Source organism: Lissotriton helveticus, chromosome 6 (assembly GCF_964261635.1).
Source record: "Lissotriton helveticus chromosome 6, aLisHel1.1, whole genome shotgun sequence".
Lineage (NCBI taxonomy): Eukaryota > Metazoa > Chordata > Amphibia > Caudata > Salamandridae > Lissotriton > Lissotriton helveticus.
Window position 1 is genome coordinate 1,165,978,203 of NC_136067.1, and position 21,299 is coordinate 1,165,999,501.

Sequence of the window (21,299 nt, forward strand, 5' to 3'; positions counted from 1 at the left end):
ACTCATTAAGAAACCTTTTGAGGGCTTCGTACGTAGTCACCTTTGGCGTACGCTGTAACGCTGCATCTCTCAGCGTCAGTCGTTTTGTTTGAGGCGGGGTGATAGGAATACCTCCCCCTGCTCCTCCGGAACTAGAATCGTCAATTAATACTGAATGTGCGGCTACTGGTAATGTGACTGGTAAAGTAGGAGTACGTAATGTGGGTTGGTCCTGGGGTACTGGCACATTAACAGGATTCCCGGGACCAACGGCTGGAGGCACAGTAATTACATTATTAACAGGGGGCTGAGGTTGAACTGGCGGGGTAGGATTCGTATTAGCATATTCTGGGACAGTGTCGTCTAAATAGGAAGAAAGGACAATTTCAGCTGCAGTCGGTTTATGACGTAGCTTAGTCGGGACCAATGGTGGCGGTAAATTACGGGGTGTTTCCGGGGTTGACCTCGGCAAACCCTCGGCGAGAAGGGGATACATACCTTTAATAAGGGCATTTCTTTGTCTGTCTGACTGTTCTGCTCTAACTCGTTCACCTTCTTCTAGTAATTCCCTTTCTTGGGCTTTTTCTGAGGATTCCCTACTTAGTTCTGCTTTTCTGAATTCCTTCTCGGTTCTTTTATGCGATTCTTTACGCCATAATTCTATGGCATCTTTCTGGGATTGTCTGGCTTTCTTTTTCCATAATGCTTCTTCTACTCTCATGATGCACTCGGCATCCCATGTTCCTGAAACAGGCCATCTATATTTCTCTTCGAGATCTTTCGTGTAGTCTACCCATAAATCTAGATACAGTATGGCATCTAAGCCATGCTTATGATACATGAAATGTCCAGGACTGTCCCTAGGAGGGACAGGAACTGATTCTTCGAGTAACGCTTTTCTGGTTTTTATCTGACGTAACTTTGAAAACAGAGGCATATTTGAACGTACCCGAACTTGAACACAATACACAATGAACACAGTAATGAATAGCAAAACAAATCACTCATACCACGACATCGAAAACACATTAAAAACAGTTCGAACAGATACTATACTGTACATTGAGAACATGACACATCGAAAACATAATGCTAGAATTTCTCGAGGAACTATACCAGAGAACAGACTTACTAGAATTACTGGATGCACTGCTAAAACAGTACAGAACATACCGGTCTCCTAAAGAGACACGTCATACCGTATCCACCTAGGTGAACACGTCGGACCGGATCTGTGTACCCAAACCCGTCGGACCGGGCACAAATTAATGAACCCGTCTAGATACGTTCCCAGCAACGGTACTCACCGGGAAGCAAAACTGAAGGCCTCGGACTGGACTGGACTGCTACGACGTCTGGTTACTGCTACGCACTACGCATGCGCCTCGGGCTTCGGAAACAGGTGGGCCTCCGGATACCTCGGACCTTGCTCTCTCGGCTTGGGCTCTGGTCGGAACGATCCGCCTTCCTCACCGCCTCGTCTGGATGCCGGACCGCAGTCTCCGTTTCCTCCGTGGGCCTGAGGGAGACTTGAAGCAGAAATATCTGCACGTGCACAGTAGGGGTCCGTCACGGCTGTAGAAGGGTCAGGGGGCCTGCGTTACATCGCCGGCGCGTGGGGAAGGGGCTCGTTCCTGTTCGGGCGCCATTTATGTGGTAAATAAATAAATAAATACCGGTACTATTTTTCTATGCATTAACTGAAAAGGATAGCTCAATAAATAAGAGGCAGAATCCGTGGTATCTGAGTCATACGGGCTTTAATCAGATGGCTCGAGCCAATGGACCATCGGGTTCCATCACCTGCTAAGGTTCAGGAAGGGACAGGAATGACAGTCTCGCTAAAAAGGGACAGCTAATATCTCATTAACATCATACAGTATATATAGTAAAACAGTACAATTGCATTGCATACAGTAGGCGTAACAAGTGACAAACGGAAGATAAGAACACATGGGCGTAAAAAGAAGGCGTGCACAGGGCGTGCACGGAGGCATGTGATGTAAACGTCACAGAAGTGTCATAAATGGGTGGATACATGGAGGGGGCTTCCTGGGCAGCTGGAACCTTTAACCTACTGGTGCGCGCAAACAGATCATGACGTGTAACTGAGGAGAGCTGGGGGCTCTGACTTCTAGCATTAGAAGAGGAGACTAAAGTCTGGGATGTCAGAACGACCTGTACCTATAGCATATCTGATATCTCGTGTTTGGAGTACATGTTGCTCGAATCTAAAAGTCATCAGGGCAAAGGCTACTTGTCACTAAGGCTAGTGCATGCATATATTTCTTAGGGTATTGCGTGTGCTATGAATCTTCTATGGATACTAATTCAGTACTTCTCTTGCATGGAGACAGAAAGACTAGACTATAGATGAAGATGTTTATGCGGTTCGTTAGCTAGGAATGTGAAGCCGGGGAGCTGAACTGATAACTGCAAGCATAACATATTGTTGGCAGACAGGCAGGCCAGGCCGGGCACCGCGCTGCTTGGCAGGAAGTAAGTGAAGGGTCAGGGATGCGGGCGGGGCTGCATCTCTCCTCGGAGTGGTTCAGGAGACTTGAGGCTTGAATCTGGTGTCCGGGCCCTGTGAGGCCTAGAAACGGGTGCAACTCGATGATTTAACGTGCACAATGTAAAGACGGTGGCAACATAGGCCTAGAAGCCTAATTCACGTTGCTTTCAAGAGGGACTGGATAACTGACATAATAACGTTGGACGCAACTGTAATTGCGTCTTTATTCGGTCAAGGGGGTAAATATGCATATTAATCATGCACATATAACATATAATGGGGAACACGTAGGGACACATGACAGGGCAAAATTCAATTTTCCTCAGCCTGGATAATGAAGTCCGCAGAGACTGGCATTTTGCCAGTTCACTTCTGAAGGACTTACTAGTTTGAGTTAATGGTCCGAAACCCACCGTTGGGATGGTATGGCTTGGGTATCTAATTCAAAGGTAAGGAATCTGCAGCTAGACGTCTCTATCAAAGGAACAAATGACTTACCTTCGGTAACGCATTATCTGGTAGCGACTCTATCTAGCTGCAGATTCCTTATAGCCCCAACCATGCCTCCACGCTGTGCGGACTAATGTTGTAGAGCCAGGGTTACTCCCCTGTTTAAGGCCCTAGTTTTGCATACGACTACGTCAGTTACTTCGTGGATCTGTGCTTCTGGCATGGAAAACCAAAAAAAGTACTGACGTCCGCACGTCTGAGTGGTGCCTAAATAAGTACTGCGAAACAACAAGGGTTTTGGCTTCAGCACAGTAAGGCTACGCCCAGATTATAATAAACAAACAAAATGCCAATACTGTGCAACAATTCAAGAAATCACAAGGGCAATGAGCTAAAAGTCACTCATTCCTACAGACCACTCTTTCAGTCAAGGTTTTATCAAAAATCAGTTTATTTTGAGTTTTTATTTTTATTTTTTAGAGCAGATTATTCTAGTCTTGTAAAACACAACAAAATAAATATATAACTTTGACTCTAGTCCAACATATTTATCATGAATGAAATGGGAGAGGAACAACAGGCCTTTGAATTGAATTTTTTTTTGGAAAAAAGCATGAAAAATTTGGGAGTAAGGAGAAGTGGGGAAGGAAAGATTGTCACACTCAAAACATTCGACGCGTGAACATAGATTAACGACAGACAACGAAGGATGGTGAAAACATTCGACGCGTGAACATAGATTAACGACAGACAACGAAGGATGGTGAAGGGGGGGAGGTTTTTTTTAATTTTTGGAATGTGGAAGTTGTTTTTTATTACAGGCCCTGCGTGTGTCCTATTTATATTAGCAGGTAAAAACTAATCCACTTAATGGAGGAATACGACAATTCAATTCTAATCATAGAATAGACCATCAACAGTTTTACATTTAGAGCACAAATTTGCAATAGATTGGTCTACACAATCAAAATGACAAGGTCGACGCCTTTCGAATCCCTTAGAATAATGGGATTCTCTTCATTCTCTTGTGTTTGGTCCTGAAGAGAATCCCATTATTCTAAGGGATTCGAAACGCGTTGACCTTGTCATTTTGATTGTGTAGACCAATCTATTGCAAATTTGTGCTCTAAATGTAAAACTGTTGATGGTCTATTCTATGATTAGAATTGAATTGTCGTATTCCTCCATTAAGTGGATTAGGTTTTACCTTTGTTTGGACAACATAAACTAAGGGCTTGGTGTCTAGGTGGTTCGGACACTCTTGCAGGATATGTTGGTCTATTGGCCAGCTAGCTCACAGTGCCACCATAAGCCCCCCTAATCTAGCAGGGAGTGAATGGTTTTCTGACTACCACTGAACATGACAACCCTGACCCCTCGGGGATCATGGAAACAGTACAGAACCTTTCGCTCAGTCACTCATGCTTACTTATTCTCAGAGAAATATACAGAGAATACACAGTGGGACGTTTTCAATACTATTTATTGAACCAACGTTATTCTTGCATAAAATGCGTGTGCTGCAATGATTAGTAGACAGAAGCATATAAACGTGATTACAGGCACCAAAAGCGTAAGTAGTGGATATAGTTCTACCGTGGTGCTAAAGAATGTATGTATGTATATTAACAAGGCAGTGATTTATCGTACATCTACTATGCAAACCCTACTCTGTTTACCTAGAGTGTTTGTAGTTGCAAAGCCAAGAATCTCCCCAAGGGACGTTCCAACCCCATTACCTGATGGGATAGAGTGAAAGACCCTGTCTTGGTCACGAACAGGACATCCCTCACAAGATGTCAGGCCACTGCATGGTGATTTCTCAGCATGCAACGACACTCAATGTCCGCGGAAGTGCCTCCTCTGCTAATCTATTGGGATGCTCATCTTTTATAATAGAAATCCGCCTTGAGATGTGCGCATAGATTAGTTATGTTATGGATTTGTAGATAGCCCTGTCGCCCAATGGATGAATAAAGTGATGACATTTGTAGGAAGTGCAAAATGAGACCTTGTACATGATGTTCAGGGCCCTGTGATAATTTTGTGCAAAGCTAGATGTAAAAACAAGTTTCGTTTCTGAGAATCTAATCCAACATTGGCTTGCAAGTAAATATGTGCAAAAGGTCACAGCTGGAAATGATATTTGTGAGGACAATGTAAGAAATAAGCTGCTTTGCTACTTGGGCCTAACTCGGGAATATAACAGTTATTCACATACACTCTGACCTTGGGGCCACGTCTAATAAGCGATAAAAAAAAGTATTTGCCAAGGCCGAGTGTCCATAGCGTTTCCATCATGAATGACCAATCTAAAGCATAAAACACTTTCTCAGCATCAAGCGGAACTGCAACCAATGATATCTGTGGGTCAACCCTATGAAGAATGCCCATTAGCGTGCGAAGATTAAAAGGTAAAGCATTGTGGAATGAAACCAGACTGTTCCAGACGACCTAGAAATTGCATTATGGGCTGGTGCCTCTGAACATCTTGACAAATATTCAGTTGCCAGTATTTAATAAAGACAAAGATCTGTATGTTCTCATTACGCTTAAGGAGGACCGTAATAATGGCTTCTATAGTGGAGTGCGTAAGGAACCCCCTGGTGATTTCCTTGTTGTACATGGAAAAGACATGAGGAGCCAGACAATCAGCTTAGGATTTATAGAAATAAACAGGTAGGCCATCAGGCCTCTGTTGTGATTGGGGAGTTTCGGATTTGCCTGGACTTCCTATCTATTCATGCCATAGCAACCTGGTCCATATAGTCATATCGGAATACTTTCTATGCGGTCTGGAAGCATTAAGTCACTCCATGAACGGCCTCACCCGGGCTCCATTTCACAGATAGAGGATCTCACGCTCAGCCTCTTCACTGCATTCCTTAGTGTATCATATAATTGCAGCAAGAGCGCCATATCTTTCATGACAGAATAATTAGATTCCCAGACATTTGAGTTGAGACTCAAGTCAGGATCTAATGGATTTAAAGATCCTGGGTCTTTTGGATATACAGATGCCGTGGATGTAGGCCTTAGAGCCTCCTAAAGTGTGGCAACGTCGCCAACAGAGTCCTCGTTTAACTGAAAATATCTGCGAAACTATGTCACGAAGCTCAGAATCATGTAATCACTATGTATTGGAAGGCGGTGCAGGGATTGATTGATGGAGTGACAGTTTTACTGGAGAGTGGTTGGATATAGTACAGGGAAGGATGTCCAGGTTGCTCATGAGAGCATGCAAGAGTAGCCACATATCCAGCCGTTAGGGAATGTTGTGTACTGGGGAGTAAAACTTGTGTTCTGCTTGATGAGGATGAAGGACTCGCCAAGCATCCAACAGGTCGAAAAGTTGCAATATGTGGGTGAGCACTATGCAGGTACGTGGTGTCTCGTTGGAGAGCTTTGAGGATCTATTGTGCACCTCAGAAAGGGTAAGATTGAAGACACCCTCCCAGATAGTGGGCCAGTCTGTATACTTGGGGCGTATCTGTATAATAGTGTAAAAAAAAAGCAGAATCGTCCACATTTGGGCCTTAAATTGTTATCAACAGTCATAATCCCCATTGAGCTTGCAAGCTAGTGCTGCCAGACTTCCTTCAGCCTGAGTGACTCGATCTATCAGAGTAATTGGCTGATTTCCGAATAAGAATGACCACCCCTATGGAATATGAGGAGAAGTAGCGATGAATGAACACTGGTGTGCCCAGGGGGGAATACTGTGTCTCCTGGAGCATAGCTATGGCAATTATGTGAGGCTCAAGATAGGCCATCACCTGCCTGGTCTTACAAGAGATGTTTTGTTCTCTCACATTCCATGTCAGCAAATAAACCATGGAAGGGTATGAAGTCTTGTGTCCGAGCGTAGGCGTAAACAATCCAAGCCATACCATGATCACTTGTAGCAGGAGAGTAGAAGCATGCATTGGAGTTTCTAGGTGTGACCGCGAAAACCATAAAAAAAAAGAACAGCCCAAAACAACTGCAAGACGTACATTGCCCCCCACCCACCCCAAATGCCAATCCATGAACCTAAAAATACCAGCAGATAACCCAGAACAGAATTAAAAGGGACATGTAAACAGTCAAGGGAAAGTATAATCAATATCATCAATGAAAACCCCAAGGGCAAAGAATCGCCTCACGCAGGGGGTAGAACCCAGAGAGGTTAGCATTACCCCGAGCAATAAATCATTGTCATTGACCTAGTCAGCAATGCACCAGGCTACGGCTAGACAATTTGTTGACAGTGGGGCCATTCTTATGCAGCACTGTGGGTGCAGTAACAGACAGGTAGGCCACTAGTGAGATCAGAGGTGCAGACGAGGCGCACATGAACCCCACAAATAGGGTGGAGGGGAGTATTTCCGAGGAGTGAGGTTTAGAACACCAGGTAACATGTACGCAAAGAGATAGTGTTAAGCAAATAATGCAGTGATCAGCCTCTACCAGGATGGGAATGTCACATGCATGTTAAACTCAGTGGCGGCTAGCATATACGGGAGGGTGCGCAAATAAAATAAAAAACTTACTGAACACATCCTTCATTCTGACGTCTTCAGTCGACTGCAGTGTGGGCACGAGCAAACTCCTTGACCAATCCTGGTGCAGGTCACATGCTGTTAACCAGCATGAAAAGTGCCCTGATTAGAGGGAGGAGCCTCTCTCGGCGCTTGCGAGCGCACTGTAGGCCTGCACTTGCTCTCAACTCAGCTGTCTAGGACAGCTGGGTTGAGAGGTTTAAAGTGTACATGTCTGGCTGGACATGTGCTTTTTAAACAGTGCACGTGCAGCCCTCTGCCCACCACTGCTCCCTACTGCCACTCAGCAGGCCATTTAAGTGGGGCGACGCTCCTCTGCTAAAATGGAGGAGCTGCACCTTGGGTAAACTGGGGTCAAAAGCCAATCAACGTATTTTTAACTGCCTATAAAAAAACTATTTTCGCTTATTTACTTCAAAAATAAATCTTTTGTAAATGCATGCAAATAGTCACTAGAAATTACAATATTACAGGAAAACTTTGACAAAATTTTAGTTCTAAAGGAAGCACCAGAAAGTGGGGACAATGTAGTCCAGGTGTCTCCAACCCCGAGCTGCTTCCAACCAGTCGATCAGAAGCTCCCAGTAGCTCCCAGACACCTTTACAAGTTCATTTTTTGCTTTTAAAGTTAAGGGAAGGCTGTGTGTGTTTTCTTTTATTCATAAGACTGCAGATAGCAGGGACTCATAATGAGCAATCAGATGTATAGCTGCTGCTGGGTAGAAAGGTGAACAACTGAAGGGCTGAGGTATTTAACTCTTAAATAAAAGTCCTTGTCAACTAAGTTTTGGAGCTGTGAACAGAATGATGTTTCTGAATGCTTGCTTTAAAATGGGGGAAAATTACAATGAAAAGTTAACTTTAATGATTAAGTTAACTCTTCATTTTAATTTCTCTAATTTCAAAGTGCCACATTTACAAACAGAAGGCCCCTCACTCCCAGTGACCAGCAGATACTGTCATAAGTGTAACTGAAATACACAGCCATTTTTTTTAAATGAGACATAGGTAACGTGCAGAAAAAGTTTACTTATTATCAAAATGTTTTAAGAACACTTTTCTGCACTTTATATTTTTCCTGCTAACAAAATGATTGTATGTTTGTGTTATACATGTAATGGTGGCACGACATATGATAAAATGTCTGTCCTGTGCTGCAAGTACATGCAATACAGGCTCTCAGTCACCCCATACAAATATATATCCCATTCATACTCACATGTTCATACATCCCCATGTGACACACTTTACAGCCCTGTCATAGTGTCCTTAGTCACAATATGCTGATGAAACCATAGTACATGGCTCTATGGGCACTAGTCTTTAAGTCAAGTGAAGTTGATCCTGGGGGTGTCTGGTAACAAGGCACAAGTTGTTTAGCCTTCAGTAGCTTACAATGATTTTCACTGATCTGAAGTAGCTCTCACTATAGAAAAGTGTTGAAGACCCCTGAATTGTAATCTAATAGACTGACGTCTGAAAGGCTGGAAAAACTGCCTCTGCTCCCTAGAAAAACATGGTCGCACATATGTATATATTTGTATTTATATATTTTGTAGAAAGTGTTTTGCCATCCCGCATGAGGGCATGACACTTTGTGCTTATGAACATACTGGTTTACCCTGGAGGAGAACTAGGATTGCAGGTAAGTAACCATTTCTTATAAAATGCTAGAACTTGAATACGTGTTGATCTGTAGATTATTTCGTTTTGCTGTGATAATCAAGTACTTTTTTTCAACTTAAAGATCAGCACTGGGCTGGACAATACGTTATTATGTCTGTTGGTTGACTGTTAATGGCGGAGTGCTTGGTCCCCACCCTACCTCTTTGAGAAGCCTTCGAGTGCTCTCCCTTGCTACTCTGTGAGTCAAAAGCAGAAAGGGAGTACTTGGCCCAGTGTGCAGTACCGTAAAAGGACAGACAGATGTTTCCGGGACACCAGAGACAAACTACTCTAACGAAAATGGTTGTGTCTTAGTAGCCCCTGGGTGTCCTGTACTCCACCCACTACTTTGGAATGGGTCTTGACAGGTTCTCCCATGTCACTCTCGCATTTGTTACTAAACTGTGATTTGTTTTTTTATTGTTCCTCTATTATAGAAGGCAGATGTTTAATTCTCTCTCTGTTAAAAAGAAAAAAAACACACTATAGGCAAATTCTTTTTTGTGGGCGAGATTACTGAAAATCTCCAAGATACTTGGCATGAAACCATTTTGTGTACGGGGACTAAGTGTGTGTTAATCCATTCTATTTTTTTGTAAACTATTTTATTGGTTTTCTTACATCGTTTGTACACAACATTCAGCTTTCCCCTTCTCACCCCCAATCCAATGGGAACCTCTCCATTCACTTGTATACCTCTGCTTCTTTCAGTGTTGGGGCACCGTCATCTTTGAATTCTCTAGTGTTCATTAAATTACGTTGCCTGTCATTCCTCTTTACAGGTTGTACTTTTTCCGGGTATCTAGTTGTCAATTCGTATCTGAATTCTGGCCCTCCTTTTGTGTCCCAGTCATCTTGGTTTTCCAGCTCAATCAGTACTGTTTCTCACACTAACACTCCATTTTCCTCACGCCTTTGGTGTTGTAGTTTTTTTTTCTTATTCCTATTTATGTGGCTATCCACTTAATCGTATCCACTTTCCATATTTTGTACTTGGTACTAGTTGTCCATTCCATTGAATCGCTGTTCCTTTGGTCAGTATAAGTCCTATTTCAATTACCTTAACCAATGCTTTATTCCTCTTCTTGGTACCAACCCCAGCAGACCTATGACAATAGGTAGATTGCAGTGCTGTAGCAGTTAAGGTACTCAGTCTCTGCACCATTTCTCTCCAGAATTCCTCAGTACCTCTGCGCCACATGTATATATGTTCCCATGTTATCTCTACTCTTAGGACAATGATAATCTTTTTCAGAGCTTATTCTGTTTATTAACAGAGATGTCCTAAATAATGTGTGTAGGCAATTGTAGTCGATCAATTTCATCAGGGCATTTCTGGTGACCTGTCAGCAGTTAGTCTATATTTTCCACCATTTTGTTCATCTATCTTTCCTCCATATCTTAAACCCAGGCCAGCCTTCTGCTAACTAGTTTCGGTTTTCTATTTGTTTTTAATTCATTTTAATGTTGCCTAGCATGTATTTGCCATCAGAAGTCATGTTTTCCATAACCCACCCTCATGCAAGTTGTTGTCGTTTGTTCTTAATTGTGTCTGAAACGCTCAGGCTAAGAATGTCTAGCATCAATGCATTCTCATTCTTGTAGAAACAGTCTTTTGTTCTATAGTATAAATGGTTTCAAGCAATGTTGACACAGGTGACGAGGATAAAGGTTCCTTTATAGTAACCCGTCTATTAATGTGGTTAGCACTTCTTTCTGGTGGGTGGCATTTTGTGCCAGGGAAAAGCTGTGAGTACAGCACACACCTTTTCGTTGAGACCTGTTCTTTCTTTTGCCCTTCAAGGCTTTTGCAGGCTGACGCCGCACCCACGCTCGCCAGGTACTTGGACCATATATTTTGAAGGTGCAGACTATGAAAGCCAATTCTTACATGAAAATGCGGAGCTGGTGAGTAGTATCCTGGGGAAACAGAACGACTGCCTAATCGCTTAAATTTGTAAAAGTTGTTTTTGATTTTAACTTTAGTCCCTTAAGAAGGTTATTGTTCAGATAGTCGTTTTAATTTAACATGTGTCAAGGTTCTGAACCGGTTTTTTAGTTGTCTGAAGTGGGTTGAGGGAGGTAAAGAAGGCGACAAGGAATATTTAGATCTTTTTAACTTAATGCTTAATATACATCTTTAAGTTGCATATGCTGTTTTATTTTCATTTAACCAAGAGGACCTAAAAATGAAAAGACAAGGTTTAGGAGAGGTTGCTAGTGGGATCTAGGCGGTGAATAGATTGCATCTTTGCTCTTTCTTTCTGCCCTGTCTTGTTTGCTTGAAGACAAACATACACCGAGCATCGTCTCCTAAGCTATGCGTAGTAGTACTCATTGCTTTAGACCTCAAAGACCTTCAATGAGGTCATCCTTAGCCCAGAGTTGACTGTTAATTGTTCATTTTTCATATGCGGTTTTCTTTGAAGAAAAAGCAGTTAATACATGTGACTTGTAAGGTGCTATGTAATGTTGCAAGAATGTATTGGTGCTGGAGGACAAAATAGTCCTTTCAAAACATTTATTTTATGCCATTTATTCTCTTTTTTCAAACTGTACAGTTATCTGTAGTATTTTTATTTGACAAATTTAGCAAAACAAAATGCCTCCTACTTTTTCATACGATGTGTATATGTAACCGATTTCTAATGAGGATCAGCAAATAGCATCCACATTTACTTTGGCTTGTTGAAGGGGCCAATTACAATCTTTAAACTGACGGTAGTTGAAAGGAAACCTAATTACAAACCGCAGTCGTTAAGTGTTTCAATGGCAATATACTTATTCATGCAGGGAAAAAAAACGTTTCAAGACCATACACAAAGGTGAGGATGTGCTAGTACCAGTAGTACTACTCAAAGGCCAAAACGTAGGCAGATTAAGGAATTGAAAAGATGAGGGGGAGGCTCGGGAGTAAAGGGTAGATTTAACCTAATTGTTGAGGGGATCAGCACTCCTATCTGGCGATGCTCTTAAACGTGAAATGTTAGCCATTTGAGTGACACTTGATGTATTTTGCCTTAATTGGTTAAAGCAAGATTGAGAGAATGTGGTACTTTAAAGCAATATAAAATCAAGCGTTGCTGTGGTTCGTCAAATCAGATGGGCTGAGGCCCATTCTAAAGTAGTGAGGAATTGACAGCTTTTCCCCTACCTCTAAATGTATTTTTTTGTTTAAACTTTATTAAATAATTCTAAGTTACTTAACCCCTTCGATCCTCATGACGGAACGGTTCGGTCATGAGCGTCGGTTGAGCTGTGCTCATGACGGAACCGTTCCGTCATGAGCCCGTTGGCTCATTAGAACGTTCAGCACAGCGCAGGAATATGCGCCGCGCTAAAGGTCATCAAACCAATGCAATAAATAGTGGCCAGGATATAGTTGCATAGATCGATGTCTTACATAAAAAATAACATGTTTAATATTTAGTAATTGCATTCATATTTTAAAATATCAGTTTGTTAAAAAAGCGGGGTTCAGAAGTATAGTGACCAGAATCTGCCGCAGTGTCATGCTGTTCCTGAAGAATAGTGTGCCCGTTTTCTTTAGGTTGCAGATTGGGTCTACTGGGCTGGAGGATTTGTATTGCTACACAGTTTTTGCTCAACTTTCAGCAAAAATTTAACAAAGCAGCAATTTAGCTGGGGTCCCTTGGGTCAAAGCAGGCCAGAATCTTCTGACTTCTTGAACGGATTCTTCTTTGATTAAAAGTCCTAGTTAATAGCTGTCTCCTTTCTTCGTGTACAGAATTGCAGGAGCAAACTAAATGGGTCTTCATTACCGGACCAACAGAGGCCGCAGGCACTGTGGAGATTTCCACGCAGCCAAGGTGCTAGGTTATCTTTTACTGGTTGTAGCCCCAGACGATATTTTAAGAACTGCAGCTTGATAAAGGCTAGGTAGCCAGTTGTAAAATATTTTTAGAGAGCAATGGCTTTATTTTTTTTTTGTTTTTTTAAACTTTATTTGTAATTTTTTACATCAAACTGAGCGGTCATATACAGAATTCTTCAAGACAATATCCATCGACTTGTTTTCACTTCACACATTAGAGTCGCGGACACATAGCACAGCTCATTACACTTTTCATGGCTTAGCAGCAGATACAGCCTCATATACATTTAGGGTGACCCAGGCACCAACATTTACATACTATAATCACCATTAGTCTCGGCAGTCTGTTCCCTACCTCTTCCTGTTGAATTTAACAATTTTCTGCATAGCTCTCTCCAACTAGCTCTATCCTCATCCAACCTTCCGTCCCTGCTGCAAGCTTTCATGTGTAGCTCCTCCACTAAAGACCATTCCCCACGTCTCTCATCCAATTTACAAAAGAGGGGGCCCCCTCACCCATCCAGCAAATGGCCAACACCAGCGCCAACTGTAGTAGCTTGTTGGCCATTTTCCTCTTCTTGCATTCCGGTACCAGACCTAGAAGGCACTACTTAAGCGTAGCCTCCAGCACAATTCCCACCCCTCCACGGAGCCGTGCTACTACCGTAAGCCAATACTGATGTACTTCTGGGCATTCCCACGCCAAATTCATGAACCCAGTATGGGCCTCATGATATCTAGGACATTTATGCGAGCGGGAGGCATCAATACGATGGAGCCTCGCCGGGGTCATATACACCCGTTGCAAGAAGCTATAGTGCAGCAACTTCAACCGGGCATTGCAAGACACCTTGCGTGTTAGCGTACATACTCTGACCCACTCCCTCTCCAGTAACGGCACCTGCAAATCCTCGTTCCAAGCATCCCATGCCCTAAGCGCCAAAGACCCCGAGTCCACCTTCACGGCCTTGTACAACAAAGACACCAATCTACGCCCCCCTCCATATGTTAGCAATATGTCCAAGGTCTCAGTGGTCCAGGGCATATCTGGATATGTGTGCCATGTCAATTTAGCCACTTCATCAGGCCAGCATATTGTAGATATTGCCCCTGTCCCAAACCGAACACTTCACACGCCTGCTCAAATGTAAGGTAACCATCATTTATATGTAAATCTGCCAATTCCATGCAACCACCCTCACTCCAAGCCTGGAAAGACATGTGTTTGAGGCATATGAGCTGCAGATTACACACTATGCATATATGGCCACCTAGCGTTGGGCCCGGATGTTTGCAGTTTATTTTGTTGTAGAAAAGTCTTTGGAAGTCACGGGATAGGTGACTCCTCCTTTGGATGATACTGCGCATGGGCATCGGCTCCATCCCCAGATTGTTTTTTTCCGCCACCGGGCTCGGATGTGTTTCCAGCGCTCCGTGTTGGAACCGATTTCCTTCGGCCCGCAATCTTCACCAACTTACAAAGACTTAGTTTCGAACGCTTTCCAGTCGACGCTACTCTTCAATATCGAGGATCTCGATTCCGGTCGTCGCCGACGGCCTTTGGGCCTAGCTAGGCCTCGACTCCAGCTCAAGGAAAGGACGCCATTTAAAAAGTGTCCTTAATGTGGGTCGAAGTTTCCCCACACCGACCTTCATGAAGTGTATAATCTCTGCCTCTCTCCGGAGCACGAGGCGAAAGACTGTTCATCTTGTGCCTCTTTCCGCTCCAAAAAGACTATCCGGGACCGAAGAGGAGAAAAATGGCTCAAAGATCTTCAGGTCCGATTCCGGACGACATCTTCGAAGAAGGCGTCATCGTTCCAGAACAACACAACGTCGACAGCAGCTCCGAGGCAGAAGATTCCGATGTCGAGGACATCACTCCAGCGCAGCGTGTCGTAAGTAAGACCGTCTACCCCGACCCTTCCTCGACACAGAAGGCCCCGGTCACACTCTTGGGCTCGGGTGCACACCGTCACTCTGCTTCTACTGCCCCACCTTCGGGCCCGGCTAAGAAGCTTATTAAGCCTTCAGGCGACTCGGGCTCGAGTCGGCCTTTACACGGTGCAGGCGCACATCTACCGGCGCCGAAAAATACAATGGTACCGACTACACCTACATCCAAACAATCGGCGCCACAACATACCACTACTCCTTCGGCACCGAAATCCTGGTCGGAACCAAGCAAACCCGCTTCGGATTCCAAAAAACCACCGGAACCGAAAAAAACATCTGATCCGAAAAAACCATCGGATCCAAAAACCATACCGGAACCGAAAAAAATCATCGGAACCGAAAAAAGCGTTGGAGTCGAAAAAGACTGCTGCTTCCCCAGTGAAAGAGATTGTCAACAAACCAAAACAAGCCATTTCGGTGCCCAAGCCTTCCTACCTAACAATCAACCTCCTGCAGAGGATTTACCCTATCCAGACCCTGCTCAAAAGACTGTAGCTAAGGATCCAATCACTGGACACTTAATTTTGGCTTCAAAAAAGCGACCACTGGACACACCAGCTCCAGCTCCGCATTCAAAGAAGAAGGACATGCCTACCTCTCCCCTAAGACTGCCTTCCCCTTCTCTTTCACCTGTACCATCACCACATCCTCCCATACCACAGCATTCCCCAGCATCCTCTATCATACCAGACGATCACAACCAGGATGATAGCTCTGATGATATGGGGGGGTAACATACCTGATCCAGCCACGCCTACAGGATCCCCTGACCCATGCGATGATTATACCACCCCAGATGTCCCAAATGTCCCTCAGGATGACTTATACCCCTCAAGGCCTTCCCCAACAGAAGACAGTATAGGGTTTAATGAATTAATTCACAGGGCTGCACATTATCATGGGGTAGACATACCCTGTTGAGGAAGACTTCCTAATGGATACCTTTGATAACGCACAAAGGTCCTCATCCATTTTACCGATGCTTAAAGGAGTGATCAAGCATGCTCCTGAAGTCTTCAAGGACCCAGTCAGAACTCTGGTCATTAACCCTCTTATAGAGAAAAAATATAAAGCTGCCCCCTCAGACCCAGCATATATTAAAGGTCCAGTACCACTAGACTCACTTGTAGTTTCCAATGCACGCAAGAGAGCAAACTCACAAACATCAGGTGAGGCTGCACCACCAGATAAGGAGTCTAAGCTACTTGACGCATCAGGGAAAAGAACAGCGTCTCAAGCAGCAAACATGTGGCGTGTCGAAAATACACAGGCATTATTAGCCAGATATAACAGGGCACATTATGACGAGCTAGAGTCATTAATGAGGCACCTCCCTGAAAGGAACAAGGATAGAGCAAACGAGCTTATCCAAGAGGGGAAAAACATCACAAACACCTCTATTCCGTGTGCACTCGATGCAGCAGATACTGGCTCTAGGGCAGTTACCACCAGCGTTTTACTACGCAGATACGCCTGGCTACGTATATCAGGGTTCAAACCTGAGGTACAAAGTGCCATTCTTAATCAACCCTTTGATGACCAACACCTATTTGGACCCAACGGAGATGTATCACTAGAGAAAATGAAAAAAGATACAGACACCTCCAAATCTATGGGAGCCCTGCAGTCGCCGCTCCCAGACGTTCATTTCGTCGCTCATCCTATCAAGGTGCCACCAGGGGATATACTTCAGACACAGCTTCTACCTCGTACAAAGCCCCTACACAGTCCACTTACAGCAAGGGCTACCAAAGGGGTGGTTACAGGGGTAACAATAACAAAGGCAGAGGTAAAAATAACAACTCACGCTCTGCCTCTACCCTTGCCCAATGACTACCTTCCCCATCCCCCGTCCCATTCCACTCCTGTCGGGGGAAGACTCCAACAATACCTGCCAGCCTGGGAAAACATCACATCAGACAGGTGGGTGCTACAAATAATTCAATCAGGTTATTGTCTGGAACTATCATCTACCCCCCCCCCCCAAACATACCACCCAAGCAGCGTCCAATGTCACAGGAACATTTAACATTGCTCAGACAGGAGGTAATATCCCTCCTGCTGAAAAATGCAATAGAAATAGTTCCAGAGCATCAGAAAAACAAAGGAGTACACTCCCTATATTTCCTAATACCAAAGAAGGACGGATCTCTAAGACCCATCCTAGACCTCAGACCTCTAAACATTTACATACAGTCGGATCATTTTCATATGGTCACACTCCAACAAGTCCTTCCATTGCTGGTACTGAATGACTTCCTTATCACTTTAGATCTCAAGGACGCCTACTTCCATATTCCCATCCACACAGCGCACAGAAAATATCTCAGATTTGTGCTAGACGGGCAGCACTACTTCAATGTGCTCCCATTCGGAGTCACAACAGCGCCAAGGGTGTTTACCAAATGCCTAGCAGTAGTAGCATCACACTTAAGAAGACAACAAATTCACGTCTTCCCATATCTGGACGACTGGCTCATAAAAGCCAGCTCATACAGCAAGTGTGTGCAACACACTCACGCTACTATTCAAATGCTTCAGGAGTTGGGATTCACAGTAAATCACACAAAATCGTATCTGCAGCCCTCGCACATACAACAGTATCTTGGCGCTACAATAAACACCCAACTAACACTAGCTTATCCCTCTCCAGCCAGGATAACAAGTGTACAAACTCTCCTAACAAAATTCAAACCGCAATACTCGCTACCAGCTCCAGTGTTCATGCAGCTCATAGGGATGATGGCATCTTGCATATTTGTAGTACCTCACGCAAGATTGCAAATGCGTCCACTTCAAGAGTGCCTAGCACGCCAATGGAACCAGGCTCAAGGTCAATTAACAGACCCAGTGTTGGTAGACGGTCGGACTCATCGTTCTCTGCAATGGTGGAACACCAAAAACCTTTCCAAAGGACGACCGTTTCTAGAGCCAGTGCCTCAAATAGTCATGACAGCTGACGCATCGCTCTCCGGCTGTGGAGCTCATCTACTGCATCACGCCATGCAGGGCAGGTGGACACCGCAACGAAAGGTACTCCACATCAACCACTTAGATTTGCTAGCTGTGTTTCTAGCCCTAAAAGCATTTCAAACTGAAGTGTCAGGCAAAGCTGTCGTAGTCCGCACAGACAATATGACAGCTATGTACTACATAAACAAACAAGGGGGGACATACTCTGCAGCTCTCTCAGTTAGCACAGCAGATATGGAGATGGGCTATACCGCTAAAGATCTTCCTCGTAGACCAACACGTCCCAGGAGTACAAAACACTATCGCAGATCTGCTAAGTCGACAAACACAGCAGATCCACGAGTGGGAACTTCATCCGCAAGTTCTTCATCCGTTCTTTCAAATGTGGGGACAAACCCAGATAGACCTCTTTGCCACCCACGAAAACGCTAAATGCCCAAGCTTTCCCGCCAGATACCCACACCTATTGTCCAAAGGCAATGCGATATGGATGAACTGGTCAAAACTATTTGCGTACGCTTTTCCTCCTCTCCCACTACTTCCGTTAGTGGTACGCAAAATACAACAACATTACCTGACGCTCATTCTAGTTGCTCCAACTTGGGCCAGACAACCATGGTACACCACGCTATTGCAGATGTCTGTAGTACCACACCAAAAACTAAACCTATCTCCACGCTTATTAACACAGAACCATGGAGAGATCAGACACCCGGACCCAGCTCAGCTCAACCTAGCGATCTGGCTCCTGAGGTCATAGAGTTTGGTTACCTCAGCCTTCCTCCAGAATGCATGCACATTATTAAAGAAGCTAGACGTCCCACTACTAGAGCATGTTATGCTGCCAAGTGGAAACGCTTTGTCATATACTGCCAAAACAACCAAATAAATTCCTTAGACGTGTCTATTCAACACATCGTAGGATATCTATTACACCTTCAAAAGTGTAATTTAGCCTGTACGTCTATCAGACTACACCTTGCTGCCATTGCAGCATACTTACAAAATAGACAACATCTATCTCTTTTTAGAGTACCAGCTATAAAAGCTTTCATGGAAGGACTCAAAAGAATAATTCCTCCCAGATTGCCAGCGGCACCAGTGTGGAACTTGAACATTGTTCTTACAAGGTTAATGGATCCTCCCTTTGACCATTACATAAATGTGAATTGCAATTTCTAACCTGGAAAATAGCTTTCTTAGTTCCAATTACTTCTCTCAGAAGGGTTAGTGAACTACAAGCATTTACCATTCTAGAACCTTTTTTGCAAATGCATCATAACAAAGTGGTTCTTCGTACTAATCCTAAATTCCTTCCTAAAGTCATTTCACCATTCCATCTAAATCAATCAGTTGAGCTGCCTGTATTTTTCTCGCAGCCTCAAACAGTCGCAGAAAGAGCTCTACACACCTTAGACGTCAAAAGAGCATTACTGTACTATATCGAAAGGACACAACCTTTTCGTAAAACAAAACAACTTTTTGTGTCTTTTTCACCGCCACATAAAGGCAACCCCATATCAAAATCAGGGATCGCCAGATGGATTGTTAAATGCATACAAATATGTTACCAACTAGCAAAACGTACGTTAACAATTCCTCCAAAAGCCCACTCAACAAGAAAGATAGGGGCTTTAATGGCATTCTTGGGGAACATTCACCTAGATGACATATGCGGTGCAGCTACATGGCTTACACCGCACACATTCACAAACCATTACTGTGTAGATGTGCAAACTAAACAACAAGCCACTGTGGGCCAGGCTGTACTAAAAACACTGTTTCAAGCAACTGCAGCAGAAACTGGTGGTCGCTGCTAGGTGTGGGTACTGCTAAACAATCTATGCATAGTGTGTAATCTGCAGCTCATATGCCTCGAACGGAAAATGCTACTTACCAGTATGCATCTGTTCTTGGCATGTAGAGCTGCAGAGTTACACACGCCCACCCGCCTCCCCGTCTACCTTTATCTGTTCCAGTATTATCTTAATTAAATACAAATCACATGGACATCACTACCTCTTGTACAGCTCCATCACTTCCCTAATGGCGAAAAAAAATCTGGGGATGGAGCCGATGCCCATGCGCAGTATCATCCAAAGGAGGAGTCACCTATCCCGTGACTTCCAAAGACTTTTCTACAACAAAACAACCTGCAAACATCCGGGCCCAACACTAGGTGACCATCTATGCATAGTGTGTAACTCTGCAGCTCTACATGCCAAGAACAGATGCATACTGTTAAGTAGCATTTTTCTTTCCACCATCCTGCGCACCGGGACCAACTGCCAAAAGGACAATTCCGGGTGGATGGGAGCCCGCCCCAGCACTTGTTCCACAACTTTCAGCCATATATATATACCGTTTGCCTAACAACATATGGCAACTCCACGCTCACCCCAGCACCCTCCATAAAAATCATAGGGATCCTCTGGCTGCACTCGTCTGGCTAATAAATGCTTTTCCCAGTGATCCCCCTCATCCAACCACTGCACCACATACTGAAGGTGCGCCGCATAACCATAAAGATCAAATCTGGGTATTCCTAGACCACCCTCCTCATACCGTTTCTGGAGCACCTGCAGTGCAACCCTAAAATGCTTTCCTGCCCAAAGCAGGGTCACCAGGAGAGAATTTAGTTGCCGAAACACTTTTGCAGGAATCGGGCACCAAACATTCTGCAAAGCATATAGACATCTTCGCAGCATTACCATCCTTGCCACCGCTATTCTACCCATTAAGGACAGCACCAGCGTATTCCAGAACTCTACGGAGTGCCTCCCCGACTCAACCACCCTGTTCATAATCAGCTGGAGCAGCTTAGCGTCCCCATGGGCCACCTGCACCCCTAGGTATAGAAAATGGTCCATCTCCCATCTCAATCCCTGGCTAGGCAGCTCCCCTGCCCCACTGTCTCTCAGTCCTGCTAGGGGGAACACCAGGGTGTTACGCCTATTTATGCCTAGTCCTGAATAAGTACCCCCAATCCACCGTGTCAAATGCCTTTTCAAGGTCGATGGACATCAACGTCATCTCCTTAGGGGCCTCCTGCGTTACATGCAATACATGCGCCATCCGCCTTATGTTCATTGATGTACTTCGGCCCGGGATAAAAACACACTGGTCCTCGTGGACTAAATGGGGCATATATGGTCCCACCCATTTGGCCAGCACTTTACATACATTTTTTACATCTGAATTACTCCTCATCAGTAGTCGGTATGCTGCCGGATCCTGGACATCGCTGCCCAGCTTTGGAATCAGACAGATTTTGCCCTCATGCATTGTAGGTGGCAATATTCCACTCTCAAATGACTCTTTGAAAGTTTGCAACAACCGCCGAGCCAGTACTGCTGAATATGCTCGATAATACTCAATAGGCAAC

General features: G+C 44.3%; 1 protein-coding gene across 14 annotated transcripts in view; it reads left to right on the forward strand.

Moving 5' to 3' along the window:
- Positions 1–21,299, forward strand: part of AFDN (afadin, adherens junction formation factor) — a 1,642,835-nt gene that overhangs the window by 1,019,836 nt on the left and 601,700 nt on the right. For all 14 annotated transcript variants that reach the window (XM_078648844.1, XM_078648846.1, XM_078648851.1 and 11 more), the window contains one exon: positions 10,955–11,058. In XM_078648844.1, coding sequence (XP_078504970.1) covers positions 10,955–11,058 — 104 coding nt within the window. The remainder of the gene's footprint in view (positions 1–10,954; positions 11,059–21,299) is intronic.